The 15,518-nt window shown below is 41.1% G+C and overlaps 1 protein-coding gene across 4 annotated transcripts in view; it reads left to right on the forward strand.

Moving 5' to 3' along the window:
- Positions 1–15,518, forward strand: part of LOC106051616 (leucine-rich repeat-containing G-protein coupled receptor 5-like) — a 159,733-nt gene that overhangs the window by 8,865 nt on the left and 135,350 nt on the right. For all 4 annotated transcript variants that reach the window (XM_056044214.1, XM_056044216.1, XM_056044212.1 and 1 more), the window contains exon 2: positions 605–1,437. In XM_056044214.1, the coding sequence (XP_055900189.1) occupies positions 839–1,437 (599 nt within the window). In that variant the 5' untranslated portion in view covers positions 605–838. The remainder of the gene's footprint in view (positions 1–604; positions 1,438–15,518) is intronic.

The raw sequence follows: 15,518 nt of genomic DNA on the forward strand, positions 1-15,518 counted from the left end.
TCTGTTTAAAATCTTGAATTAAAAAAAAAAAAAAGAAATAAAAAAATAGCAACTAGAATGCCACTAGATGATTCAGTTGTAAATAGTGTCTAAATATTCGTGATGACTATTGAATGCCAGATTATGCTTTGAGAGAAAAAGAATGATGTCCAAGATTTTCTTCAGGTAGCATTATCAGATTTTTACATATTTCTGACAATTGCAGTAAATGTGGCTTTATGCGAGCGAAGTTTTTCAGACTTAATTAAGTTGATCAAGAATTAACACCAATCAGTGATGTGTTTCACTAACTAGGCCATTGGTGGAAAACAGATTTCGATAAAATTCTTGATATTTTTGTAAACCAAGAAGGCTTGTAATATTTTTTAAATATATTTTGTTAACATATAATAACGTATTTTCTCTGTTTTATATCCGGTGGGGGGGGGGTACCATGAGGAGATGTCGCACTGGGCATCAAACACCCTAGCTACGCCACCGTGTTGAAGTGAAGTATTGTCTTTTTAAAAAAGTATTTTAAAAATCTTGTTCTTGTTTATTATCAAGTTTCTTGTACATGAATTCGTCCAACTTTTCAAAACTCCATTTTTTTTATTCTCCACAGAGAGTGTTCGGCGTTGTTCATCCAGAGACTTTCTAAAGACGTGAATGCATTCACTGTTGTACGTTATGGCATTACCAAAGTTCTAGCAATAGAGTGCTAAACAAAGTGCTAAACAAAGTGCTAAACAAAGTGCTAAACAAAGTGCTAAACAAAGTGTCGAAAGTGTAAGGTTGACATATTAAAGACGATTGAAATTGTTCTCCTACTGTTAAGAAGACACAAGACTAACTCGTAATGCCAATGGGATCTGTCTGTGTGTTTGTGTTGTTGGTGTTCTCTTTGATCTTCATACCGGTCACATTTCAATCTGCTGCAGAGGATAGCGTCAAAGGAGTAGGCGTCAAAGGAGAAGGCGCCAAAGGAGTAGGCGTCAAAGGAGAAGGCGCCAAAGGAGAAATCGCCAAAGAAGGCAGCCAAAACATGCACGAGGATCTGTTCGAGAGTTCGGACGATGAGACATTTTGGCAAGACGTCACGCTCAGCCCACTGTCAGACCAACACGCCGGAATGAGCGGCGGAGCAGACGTGTGGCAAGTGGACGACGGTCCCTGGCTGGATTCAAACATCAAACTGGTGGACAGTTCTTTGGATAACTACGGTGATGAGAAATACCCGAGTGATGACCTTCTGGGTCAGTTTGAGTCGCGCGACAGAATTTTCGGAGACTCTTACAACGACCCCACCTTCGGCACCGGTCTTGGAAGTAAGAGCGTCCTGAGTGAGGCCTCTGTGACATGCCACAGCAAGTGCCTGTGTAACGGTGCTCTGGTGGACTGTTCCGGTCAAAACTTGACATCAGTTCCGAGAGGCATCATCCCCGGCACCATCAAACTGTAAGTACATTTAATTGTTGAAGTCTCTCTTATTTGACTTATTTCTTAGAATATACTCTATGGCAAGATCTAATCATGTCACTAAATATCCAATGTGATTGACCCCTTACCTGTGCATTGATCAAACATAAATATGTCAACATCTGTCTATACTAATCATATTTGGTCCTTACATTTGTTCCCAATGTATTCTGATTATATTCTGTTGTAGTTTTATTTGCAAACGTCAGATTGTTTAAAAACATTCTAAAACCTCTTCCTTTGAATCTTTCATTATTCTCTTTGTATTGAAATGAAGTCGACCAACCTTTGGCATAGACAATCAGACATTTAATGTAAATATCAGTTTCTCAAACTGTGATATCCGTACCCCTGGGGGGATACTTGCAGGACAAGTTGATGCTGTACTCAAAAGGAAAAAGTTGTTGGTAAAAGAGGACAACATGTTGTACATCAGTCGACTCAACTTATTGTGTGTCTGTGTGATTGTGTGTTGAGGGAATGACCTGGAAACTAGACGTCTCTTAAGTGTGTTCTCGGGACTGCACAGTTTTAGAACCGCTGCTCGTTTGACATCTGCAATAAAACTAACACTTAGGATCTATGAAATCAAACCCAAACACAAAAAGACTTTTTGATGTTATATAACTCTTTGGCTACTGTTTTATTTTACAGGTATCGTTTTTTCTCTTCAAGAGAAATCTGGTCTATTGCTCGTGCAGACACGGATTTTTTTTTGGTTGCTCGAAGATAGCGTTTTATCATGTTGATATTTATATAATCGTAATCATTGTGTACAGGAGTAGTAACACTTACATTTTGTAGCCCACGCTTGACAGGGCAAGAACCCAATACTTTATGCCCAAGGCTTTTTTTTTTTTACGATTTATATCAATGACAGGGTGCAGAATAGCTAGATGTTGTCACGATCTGATCTTATAAGTGTGTCTACGTGCATAGTAGAATAGATAGATGATGCTAGGATCAAATCTTATATGTCTGTGAACATGCATGGGAATGGGTGATACAGAATCAGATTCAACATCTGATAGATGGATGGTCCATTGACTAGCAGCGGGCAGTGCTCGAACCTGGGACCATCGTGACGAAAGTGGAGATCACTTGCCACACGACCCAGGCAGTGGGTTAATCAGTTTTGAAATATTCATTTTCATTTTTATACATAAACGTTTCATACATAGTTGCAGACAATCTCCAGTTGGGGGCCGACAGCCGTCCTGCTGGTGGGAGTTTACAACCCATCAACCATCAGCTGCTGGAGGGATCACCACTTTTCATAGTGTTTTTATTGTGTACTTTTGAAACAGTAATAATAATAATAAGAAGAAGAAGAATCATCTCATCCTTCATGGTCGAAGATTTCCTATGAACTGGGAGTTGGTTGTGAAGCCTGATCTTCGTTTGCAGATGACAATTAAGTTTCAGTTACGAGTAGGTTGGCAGCATTGATGGCTTGTACTCAAACATTTCGGCTGATCGTATTTCTTTAGGACTTGGTAGCTGAGTGGTCAAGCTCTTCGTCTCCACACCGAGTTCGAATTCTGGTGATGACTGGGATTTTGAGCTTCGGGATTTTTAGGAGTCCACCCTTGTTGAAGTAAAGGCAGTTGGTCGTTGGGCTGTTCTCATAACACCCCCGTTAACCGATGGCCATAGAAACAGATGAGCCTTATATCATCTGGCACCATAGATCGCACGTTCTGACATGGATACATTTTCTTTTTTTTTTTTTTTTTACTTATTTCTTTGCTAATGACTGTTCTCTTTGTCTCGTAGCTTGAAACATAAGTGTAGGTATCACAGTTCTTTTAGGTTTGTAATTTTGAGAGACCACACAACGAACTTCATGTCATAACAAACAATAGAATTAAAATTCAACAATAGTAGTAGACTTAACATGAGCCTAGAAACCTATAGACTCAATAGCCTTATACAGTCTTGACTCATCTTCTCAGTTTTTCCAAACTAATTTAGAAAATCGAAAATTATCTGGTAGAGAAACGGATTATCTTCCCTATATTGCATGCTCCGTTGTGTAAAGCCTTGAAGCTACCAGAAGCCATTGTGTAAAGCCTTGAAGCTACCAGAAGCCATTGTGTAAAGCCTTGAAGCTACCAGAAGCCATTGTGTAAAGTCTTGAAGCTACCAGAAGCCATTGAAGTCTTAATAAACCCATTTCACATTTTTGTTACTAATGTTTAACTATTCCATTAATAAGTTGTCCAAAGTAAATTATATCTATACATTACTATACAATAGGAACTACGCATGTGTAGAGTTTAATTGTTAGGAGAGTACCTGTGAACCATTTTGAGCAAATGCCGCGCTAAATATCTGAGGTTAAAATATTTGTTTTTTTAAAACCCAGCGAAGAGACGAGTGGCCACTGTTCGTAAATACTTCCAGTTTCATTGTTTAAAGGACACACTCTATCCGCTATCGCTTTGTTGACTAGATGCTATCGAGAATGTCAGTGTAACTTCCAGAACGTCATGTCCGTTACTAATTATGACTTTGAAGACAAGATGATTTGATTATCTCCCTCTTGCTAGGAAGTATAAAATAAAATATGGGTTAGGTCAAATAGAATCATCTAGAATATTCTTATGACGCAGGAGAGCACGCCGAAATAAGAAATTTCCATCGATTTCCCATGATTCATTGCTTAATCAACGGTCAGTGTATAGGAAATTAACTTGTTTTGACTGGAGATCTATCACAATACAAGTAATGAATACAGAGATCCCCCCAGCCCCCGCTTTTCTTCACTTTTTTCCCTTTATTCTCCACATAAGAAATAATGGAAGGTGTATTCGGTGTGTGGTGTGTAAAGAGTGGCAGAGAGAGAGTGGCAGAGAAAAAGAGAGATACAGAGAGACAGCTAGGGTCGGAGAGAAAGTGAGAAAGAGACAGAGAGTGACGAAGAAATAGAGGCAGAGAGGGAGAGGCAAATAGAGAGAGAGAGGCAGACAGAAAGAGAGGTAGACAGAAAAAAGGCAGACAGAAAGAGAGAGGCAGACAGAAAGAAGGCAGACAGAAAGAGAGAGGGACAGAAAGAGAGAGGCAGACAGAAAAGAAGCAGACAGAGAGAGAGGGGCAGACAGAAAAGAGTCAGACAGAGAGAGAGGCAGACAGAGAGAGAGAGAGGCAGACAGAAAAGAGGCAGAGAGAGAGAGGGGGGGACAGAAAGAGAGAGGCAGACAGAAAAGAAGCAGACAGAGAGAGAGGCAGACAGAAAAGAGGCAGACAGAGAGAGAGGCAGACAGAGAGAGAGAGGCAGATTGAAAGAGAGATAGTCAGACAGAAAAGAGGCAGACAGGGAGAGAGGGGCAGAAAGAGAGAGGCAGACAGAGAGAGGCAAAACAACAGTGAGACGTAGTGAGAAAATTTGAGAGAAAATAAGACAGAGAGAGAGGGTAACAGAGAGAGACAAAAACAGAGAGTGAGACAAAGAGAGAGGGTGTCAGATAAAAAAGAGATTTGAGAGAAAGAGACCAAGAAAGAGCGATAAACAGAGAGAAAGAGAGAGGCAGAGAGAAAATGAAACGATCCAGAGAGATAGTGGGACACAGAAAGACACAGAGAGAAAAAGACACAGAAACAGAATTTGACACAGAGAGAGCGAAAGAAAGAAAGAGAGACAGACAGACAGAGAAAGAGAAAGAAAGAGAGACAGACAGACAGAGAAAGAGAAAGCAAGAGAGAAAGGGAGACAGACAGACAGAGAAAGAGAAAGAAAGGGAGAAAGAGAGACAGACAGACAGAGAAAGAAAGAGAGCGAGAGGAAGGCAAACACTCAAGAGCCAGAGATAAAGGTGAGTGTGTGAGAGATAAAGGTGAGTGTGTGAGAGAGAAAGGGACTGACGTCACTCTCATCATATTTTGTTTTCTTCTTAAACTCGTTGATCTCGAGTTTCTCCCCCCCCCCCACTTCGCCCATCACCAGTGGTCAACAAGATACGGCACGTGTTCACACCCCCACTGACGTCTGCGCCAATGATCACACTGGTAACTCATGGTCTCAGATTATCAGTGCGATTCTTTGGTCCACTAGTGGACACGGGTATCCCCCCCCCACCACTGACTCTCTTATATAAATAAATAAGCAAACTAACGCCATTAGTCTGGTCCAGAACTTTCTAGGACTCAAATGACCTTCACACACCTAGATCTTTCTTCCCATCAGGAAACTAATTTTAACTATTAAGTTTAAACAAATGTTGTTTTTATGTGGTCAGACTCGTTATTTTATATATCGAGAGAGAGAGAGAGAGAGAGAGAGAGAGAGGGAGAGAGAGAGAGAGAGGGAGAGAGAGAGAGAGAGGGAGAGAGAAAGAGGAAGAGAGAGGGAGAGAGAGAAAGAGAAAGAGAGAGGGAGAGAGAGAGAGAGAGAGGAACAATACGATGGGTAAAGAAAGAGTATATATATATAGTACTTTACTTCTGACTTGTCTGTACATTGGTTGTCTGCCTGTGTCAACTCTTTATTATTTTGGTGGCACTACTAAACTAGATATACTTACTATAAAAGAAACTATGGAATACTGTTGAAACTTGTTTTTTTTATGTACTACTGGTCAGTGGACTGGTCAGTTCGCCTGTCTGAAAAATGTCCACTGAATATTCGGACTAGTCAGCGCTGACATACATTACCATCTAGATGAATCGGGCTTCCTTTATTCTCCTCACCCGTCGTATGAATGGCAATGCTGACCACTGGGAGAGCCACCGGTCTTGCAAAAGAACGTGCCGCCACCACAGACTGATTGACCGCTGTCCACTATCGGATTAGTCCCATTGTACTATGGCCACTCGCGGTTAACGCTGTAACATTTTTTTTATTTATTTCCTCCCTTGATAACGCCATGTCCGTTAAGCCGAAACGTCAATGTCTCCTGGTCGAGGAAGACGGGGGAATTCTGGGAGATGGGGCATTCTGGGAGATTGTGTAACTGGAAAAAAACTCGTATATTGGATTGTGTCACAGCAAGGAAAGATTGTTTTCCTCGATTCTTGGAGTGGAGAAAAACAGCCAACTCTTCTTTTAATGTTCTCTCTAATAAGCAGGAATTGTTGTTGTATTTTAGTCAACTAAAAAAAAAATGTCTATCTGGCCGTATGGAATGCGCTTCGGATTGTCGTGACGTTTTTATCGAGTTCAAACCTTGCCTGCTGTCCTCCCCTGCCGCCCTGCAGTAGTCCGGATTGTAACAGACATCGTTTTCGAAATAAATCTGTAATGAGTAAAACCAAACATGTACAAGTAGCATGTATTTAATTCAGCATATATTATGATAATTCTTAATTCTTAAAGTCGATTGGTAAGGTAAAGGGTACCAGTTTCAGACCTTGTGACCTAAGGGGGCAGAGAATGTAAAGCTCATCGGTTTCTGTTGCTGACGGTTAACGAAGATGCAGTGTGACCAGCACAATGACCATAATCGGCCTTGGCAGTGCAGTGGGACCCTGGGCGAGTGTCCTGTCGGGGCCATGACTGTACGATGGGCTGATGGGGACGAAAGCTATCTTGATCGCGTACCGCCACTAAGGCGAGTGGATTAGCGCGGTGGCTCCGCTCGCCACACTCTAAGGCCGCCTCTGCAGTGACCAACCAACAGCCTTTACGTCAGTAACGTATGTCAAATGCCCACTAGAGTTTGGGATGGGGGGGGGCTCAGGGGCGTCCTGAGAATCCCGAAGTTCAAACTTGAGACTGAACCATTGCTCCTCTTTAATTGGAATAACATAAATAAAGTTTAACGACAACTAGGTATGTCGCCACTCCCTAGAAAGTTATACAGTCCAAATTTATGGCTAGTAAGATTAAAAAAAAAACAAGGTTACAAAGACAGGCTTCAATATTTGGAGAAAGAACATCCGAATGAAACTATATCAAAGACAAATGAGAGATAAGAATGGAGAAAGAAGGTTGACATATCTTGTGAAGTGCCCCAACGGTCCAGCAGATCAAAGGATAGGTGAAAGTGAATGCAAAGTTAGATGTGAACCTGGCCTAACTAGTTCCCCTTTCAGACTTTGTGCTCTATAGAGAAGATGATGTAAAGTTCATATGTTCTTGTGGCCACGGTTAACGAGGGTGTCATGTAGCCAGCAAAACGACCAACCGCCTTTACTTTTCCCCAACTAATGTCAGGTACCCATTAGAGCTGGGTGGACTCAGTGGCGCCCAAGGATTCCGAAGTTGAAAATCCCAGTCTTCACCAGGGTTCGAACCCGGTACACCCGGTTCGGAAGCCAAGCGCTTTACCGCTGAGCCACCGTGCCTCTCCTGGCCTAACTGAAGTCTTATACTTGATGTAATTGTTTTGAGAATCCCCCCCTCCCCGAAATGGGATACTACGTGACTATCTATATAATAAATGGAAGAAAAATGCAATTTACAAGATTACTATTCGTTTTAAATTAGGTTAAACTTATAATGCATACTAAAACGATTTTTACTCTTAAAAAAAAAAATAGTAAACAAGTGTTTGAGTGTTTAATAGTTAAAAGTTGTATAAGTGGTGTAATTTTATGAAAATACTGCTTGCATAAGTGATTTAAAAAAATAGATTTTTCGCTTTCAGAAAAGAAAAAAGTAGCCGTTGCATCAGAACTTTGAATGGTTTAAAATATTGTGATGTCGGATTCTCACTATCTTTTCTATTTTACGAGATCTAAACGGGACAGACCGACAGACGGACAGACACTTCACACAAAACTAATGGCGTCTTTTCCCCATTCGGGGGCCGCAAAAAAAGGGAAATATTACATTGAAGGGCCTAATTGTCAAGAATGAAGCAACAGTTATTTTTCTTTGTTTCAAGAGCGGTAGAAAAAAAAGCTCAAAACATTCCACAAGGTCTAACGAAGCTCTATAAAGTGTTTGATGACATTTTTGACATTCTCAATGAATCAAAGTTCACACTTTTTCTTTACAAATATTTATTAAAAAAAAAAAAAACTTTTTTTATATTAAGAAATAAGAATTAAAGACAAGGCCATTCTTAACTAAAGTTAGAAACATGAGGAGTTTGTAAAGCACATCTCATCAAACAACAACTTCAGTGTTGTGGGCCAACTTCGCTGTTGTGGGTGGGCCAACTTCATTGTTGTGGGCCAACTTCATTGTTGCGGGCAAACTTCGCTGTTGTGGGTGGGCCAACTTCATTGTTGTGGGCCAACTTCATTGTTGAGGTCAGACTTCATTGTTGTGGGCCAACATCACTGTTGTGGGCCAACATCACTGTTGTGGGCCAACATCACTGTTGTGGGCCAACTTCATTGTTGTGAGCCAACTTCACTGTTGTGGACCAACTTCACTGTTGAGGGCCAACTTCATTGTTGTGGGCCAACTTCACTGTTGAGGGCCAACTTCACTGTTGAGGGCCAACATCACTGTTGTGGGCCAACATCACTGTTGTGGGCCAACATCACTGTTGTGGGCCAACTTCATTGTTGTGAGCCAACTTCACTGTTGTGGACCAACTTCACTGTTGATGTCCAACTATATTGTTGTGAGCCAACTTCACTGTTGTGGGCCAACTTCATTGTTGTGAGCCAACTTCACTGTTGTGGGCCAACTTCACTGTTGAGGGCCAACTTCATTGTTGTGAGCCAAATTCACTGTTGAGGGCCTACTTCACTGTTGTGGGCCAACTTCATTGTTGTGAGCCAACTTGACTGTTGAGGGCCAACTATATTGTTGTGGGCCAACTTCATTGTTGAGGGCCAACTATATTGTTGTGGGCCAACTTCATTATTGAGGGCCAACTATATTGTTGTGGGCCAACGTCGTTGTTGTGAGCCAACTTCACTGTTGAGGGCCAACTATATTGTTGTGGGCCAACGTCGTTGTTGTGGGCCAACTATATTGTTGTGAGCCAACGTCATTGTTGTGAGCCAACTTTATCTATCACGGCCAGATCGTTCTCTGCTAACCTGAAATCTGTCATAACTTATCAAGTACTGGGCGATGTTAGTAGTGGCCACCTTCCAATATTACTGACATCTCACGCATCTTGTGTGGGGAAAATGGCTGTCACCACATCCTTGTCTCCCTATCTACTTCACAGCGTAGAAGGAAAACAAAAAGTTAAAAGAACCGATTTTCTAGTTAAGTATTTTTTAGAAAGAGACTCAATCAATGTTCCTAGATCTATACTCTACAGCAAAATCTTGGACACATTACCTTACAATAATCATTAAAAAGGAGACCATTCTAGATCAAATATCTCCCACTTACAGCAAGAGTTGTAGATCTGGATCTAATATCTTCATATCGACCTTTCCACAAAATTTCCATTTCCTTTCACGTCTGCCCACCGTATCGTGTTTTTTTTCCCTCACAAAGTGAAGAGTGTCCTCGCGCGCACCCTGGAGCTCTCCAGCAGAGGAGAAATGAAATCTCTCTTTGTTTGCAGTAAGTGTTCGATTCTGAGTCCATTAGTTTTCAGGGCCACGTTCCAGTGTGGGACTGACCAGACGTTCCATACATTTTTTCTTCATCAAGAAAACGGCGATAGTTCAAAAAATGATCCTAATGATCTAACATAATTAATGTAATATAATCCCTTTTCTCGGTAATGTGATCTTTTGTTTTGGGGATTTTTATTAATGGCGTAGAAATTATAAATAAATAAATTGTTGCTGACTCCGGTGTACAAATGAAAGGAAGTATTGCTGTAGCTGTATTGCGAAGCTGTATTGCGAAGCTGTATTGCGAAGCTGTATTGCGAAGCTGTATTGCGAAGCTGTATTGCGAAGCTGTATTGCGAAGCTGTATTGCGAAGCTGTATTGCGAAGCTGTATTGCGATCATGTATGTGCACATAGTTGTGCACATTGTTTCACTACCGAATCAAATTGTCCACCAAGTTCTTCCGTATGGAACACAAGATACATTTCTTCTTCTTCTTCCTCGTTCTCATTATTATGTTGGAGAGTTCAGATGGCTAACCTTTACCTTATTCTGTTGGACCGTTGGGGCACCACCCAAGACTAGTCGACCGTCCTTCTCAATTCCTCTCTGTCTTTTGCCTTAGTTAGAGCCTCTTTCAATGGCTGGTCCGTCCATTCTATTATGTTGTCTTCCCATCGCTTTCTATTTCTGCTTGTTCTTCTTGTTCCTGGTACTGTTCCCTGAAGGAAGGTCTTTGCGAGCCCCGAAGACTTTGTAATATGACCATAGATTTTTAGCTTACGTTTTTTACGATAGTTAGCAGGTCATCGTATGATCCAATAGCTGCAATAACCTGTCTCTAATCTCTTTAAATGTGATACCTAGGATGCTTCTGTTGCATCTCAATTCCATTGCTAGGATCCTCCTCTCTAGCTCTGCAGTCATATGACTCGACCAGTTTAATATAGAGGTAGCATTACACTTTCACTATAGGATTTCAAAACCAATGGGCACTGAACTAGCGGTAATGAAGGAGAGGGGATAGGGCGATCGACTGCCATGCATTGGGATATCGTTAAAATTAGAGCTCAATTTCGTTTTTAGTTGGCAACCCTGAAACTCTATTTACTGTTCTTGACATTGTTTAATGTATCGTGAGAAATATTTAATTGTTGTTTTCAATGAGATTCTCTAGTTTAGTTAGTAGCCCAGGGTTCAAAGAGTTAATTTATTTATCATTCAGTTCATTCTTCGCTTTTTATTTTGAGACTCTACCAAAAGCATTTAGTTTAATTGTGAATTACTCACCCCTTCCATCTTCATCCGCGCACCAGGACAAAAGTCTACGTCATCTGATTTATTTTGTATCCCCACAGAAACAATTCAACAAACGTATTTTCCAGACGCACGTGCGATATGTTGAACACTCACTCCTTTCCGATCCCGTTCTTTATTTGACTGCATCTGACCTGCGATCTTTCGACGTTGATGAAATGTGCGCTGTAGAAGCCAATAGATTTTTGATGTTTGAACTTAAGGAAGACAACTCAACACGAAGGGAAAACAAGATGATGGTGATATTTTTTTTTACAGAGGGAGATAATGAAGCAATAATCACAACAAAGCAGCAGTCATCAACTCTTTCGAATCGGTCACTCATAGGTCTCTAGTGTTGCCTTGTTCAAACACAGGTCTCTAGTGCTGCCTCGTTCAAAAACAGGTCTCTAGTGCTTCCTCGTTCGATCACAGGTCTCTAGTGCTGCCTCGTTCGATCACAGGTCTCTAGTGCTGCCTCGTTCGATCACAGGTCTCTAGTATTTCCTCGTTCAATCACTGGTCTCTAGTGCTGCCTCGTTCAAACACAGTTCTCTAGTGCTGCCTCGTTCAAACACAGGTCTCTAGTGCTGCCTCGTTCGATCACAGGTCTCTAGTGCTGCCTCGTTCGATCACAGGTCTCTATTGCTGCCTCGTTCAAACAAAGGTCTCTATTTCTGCCTCGTTCGATCACAGGTCTCTAGTGCTGCCTCGTTCAAACACATGTCTCTAGTGCTGCCTTGTTCGATCACAGGTCTCTAGTGCTGCCTCGTTCAAACACAGGTCTCTAGTGCTGCCTCGTTCGATCACAGGTCTCTAGTATTGCCTCGTTCAAACAAAGGTCTCTAGTGCTGCTAGTGCTGCCTCGTTCGATCACAGGTCTCTATTGCTGCCTCGTTCGATCACATGTCTTTAGCTTCTTCTTCTTCACTAAGGTGTTTATTAGCTTCTGTATGTTTAATACATTACGTTTAGGTCCCGCATAAAAATTTCGCAATGTCGCGTGAGAACATAGTGCACAGAACAGAGTTACAACATGGCCTAGAGAGTTACAACATGACCTACAGAGTTACAATATGGCCTATCTCCTCAAGTCTGTTCGTCCCAAACAGAGAAATGCTCACGACAGAGCAAGTGGATGTCTATAGCTGCCAATAGGGGTCGATCTGATAGTTTGAAGAAACGCTCCTTGGAACCATCGATGTTGCACTCTGCAGACGTTGTTTTATTCGTGTCCTCTGAGACAACGTTATGGTCCTGGGGGGAGTGGGCGGGGGGTGTCTGCTAGTAGGAAAAGGAAACAGATTTATTCATTGGGTCTGATTGATAGACTTATATATACTATATCTAGACTGGACACGGAGATTTTTTAACACTACAAAAAATGTCGTGACAAAAATAAAAATAAAACCTGTTCAAATTAGAAATAATACAACCCGAATGCTTTTATTTATAGACATATAGTTAATATCTAAAAAGTGTTCTATTGGCAGCATGTGTATGCAGCAAAGCTGAAGTATAAGTAGATGTCATAGAATTGTTTATTGTCGCTGGATCCGGCACTACCTGATATGTTCTGGTGCCTGTCTGTCACTCATCTCTCTTTACGTCAAACATCTTGCTGGGAACACGACCTTCAACTTGGATTATGACGCAGCGATGCTTGGTGGCCATTAAATATGAACACTGGCATAATGAGAGCCTAGGATCAATATCTGACAGGGCACTTTAATAGCAAACCTTTTTTTTTGGTGGGGGGGGGGATAAGTGTCTTGGCATTTTGCACCGTGTGTGAGATTTAGCGCATCTTTTGAACCATGTTTTATAGACAGTATATATAGACTTATAATGTTTTCAAGAAGACATTTAAAAGACGCGATTATTCTTCGGTTTCTTTTGTCAGAGCGGTAGAATGTCTCAGTACCACAATACTTCATTGTGTTGACCAACCTTGCGTAACATAACAAAAGGTCCTCGACAAGACTTCTTTCTTAACAAAAGGTCCTCGAGAAGACATATTTCTTAACAAAAGGTCCTCGAGAAGACATCTTTCTTAACAAAAGGTCTTCAAGAAGACATCTTTCTTAACAAAAGGTCCTCAAGAAGACATCTTTCTTAACAAAAGGTCCTTGAGAAGACATCTTTCTTAAACAAAAGGTCCTCTAGAAGACATCTTTCTTAACAAAAGGTCCTCAAGAAGACATCTTTCTTAACAAAAGGTCCTCGAGAAGGCATCTTTCTTAAACAAAAGGTCCTCTAGAAGACATCTTTCTTAACAAAAGGTCCTTAAGAAGACATCTTTCTTAACAAAAGGTCCTCGAGAAGGCATCTTTCTTAAACAAAAGGTCCTCTAGAAGACTTCTTGGTGTTTACGTCGCACGTGAGCTATATTTCCATTGAATGTCCTTTGCATTGGCCAGGGTTGCCTCTTTCTTTATTACATTTAATCTCACATCTCACACTTTTTTGAATGAAATCTTCTAATTATGAGTAAAAAGTATTTTTAAAAGTGTGTTGTAGTCACCAGGAGGATGAATTTCTGAATCTATTTCTCTGCTATGGCTAGATAGCATTCTATCAAACAAAACACTTACAGTCGATTAAAACAAAAGTTCTACACGGATTGGCTTTAATGAAATAATATTTAATGAATTAGGACTCCAAATATATTGTAAGTATATTTCCATAGAAAACAAAATGAAAATTCTGTTATAATTATGTTTTGTACATTCTTTTCTTTTTCATTACATCCTTCCAACTGTCCCGGACCCCGCTGTAGGTGCTTACAGCGCTCCCCTACCTTCCAACTGTCCCGGACCCCGCTGTGGGTGCTTACAGCGCTCCCCTACCTTCCAACTGTCCCGGACCCCGCTGTGGGTGCTTACAGCGCTCTCCTACGTCGCAGCCGGATAAGTGGGCTGCAAACGAATTTTTTTTCGCCATTGGTAAAAGTTTGAGAAACACTTATCTACAGTGTATTAATGAAATATGATAGGATATGATATTTTGTAAACTTGAGGTTGCATTTTAGCATGGCCTTCAATAAATCTCAAAAGTGATTCTGTTGGTATATACCTAACCTAAAGAAAGCAATAGGCAGTTTGTTCTCTTAGCGAAAACAGAACTCATAGCAAATCAAATGGTTCGCTCAACAAAACTGTTCAAAGTGAATCTGAAATTAAATGAAGCGCCAGAATACAAACAAGTTCACCTACACCTAGAACCAAAAATATGACAAAAATATCACAAGTCCTTTTAGCACGAGAAACTATCCTCTACCTTGAAGTGTTGCTTAGTTGAGCGATTTGACTCAGATTGTATTTTTGTTTTCTCTCATTTCTTTATGTTTCCCTGAGGGTCCACAATAGATGGCGCATGTTTTCCTGAGGGTCCACAATAGATGGCGCATGTTTCCCTGAGGGTCCGCAATAGATGGCGCATGTTTCCCTGAGGGTCCGCAATAGATGGCGCATGTTTCCCTGAGGGTCCGCAATAGATGGCGCATGTTTCCCTGGGTGTCCGCAATAGATGGCGCATGTTTCCCTAAGGGTCCACAATAGATGGCGTATGTTTTCCTGAGGGTCCACAATAGATGGCGCATGTTTCCCTGAGGGTCCACTATAGATGGCGCTTGTTTCCCTGAGGGTCCACAATAGATGGCGCATGTTTCCCTGAGGGTCCACAATAGATGGCGCATGTTTCCCTGCGGGTCCACAATAGATGGCGCATGTTACAAGGTTCATGAGCATTTTAGATTTATATTCTTGCTGGATTGGTAAAGAAAAAAAAATCTTTTAATCATCACTCATGCTTAAATGACTTAGGTTCCATTCGTGTATCTCAGAACAGACACGGATCACAACACGAACTCAAGTTTCAACATTTTCTGTCGTTATCACATTGGGACATGTAGGCATCTGCTCTTTGGACAAATGGTTTGAAAGGGAGAGAAACAGGAAGTAACTGATCAGGGGAAAGTAATTCTGGTAAAAAAAAAAAGGTCAAAAATCAATATTCATACGACCAGTCGCTATGTATTAGATTTCAACGAGGAATAAACGCTGGAGTCATTTTCAATAGGAAATGTGATATTATGATGTTATAGATTTTGAATGAATTTTAAACTAGTATGAGCTAAGTCACTTCCTGATTAAAGGTCGTGTAGTTGCGCTCTGGACTGTTGTCTCGGTGGTGGTCTCGGGTTCGAACATTCCCCCCCCCCACGGCGTCCCGCGGGAAGTTTGGGCTATCATGCAATAAATTTTCAAATCTGAAGGAACACCTGAAATATGTCAAACAAAGGACTAACTCTTACTCCACTTTTTTTTTAAAGTATTACCAGTGGA

Source organism: Biomphalaria glabrata, chromosome 10, assembly GCF_947242115.1.
Source record: "Biomphalaria glabrata chromosome 10, xgBioGlab47.1, whole genome shotgun sequence".
Taxonomy (NCBI): Eukaryota; Metazoa; Mollusca; class Gastropoda; family Planorbidae; genus Biomphalaria; species Biomphalaria glabrata.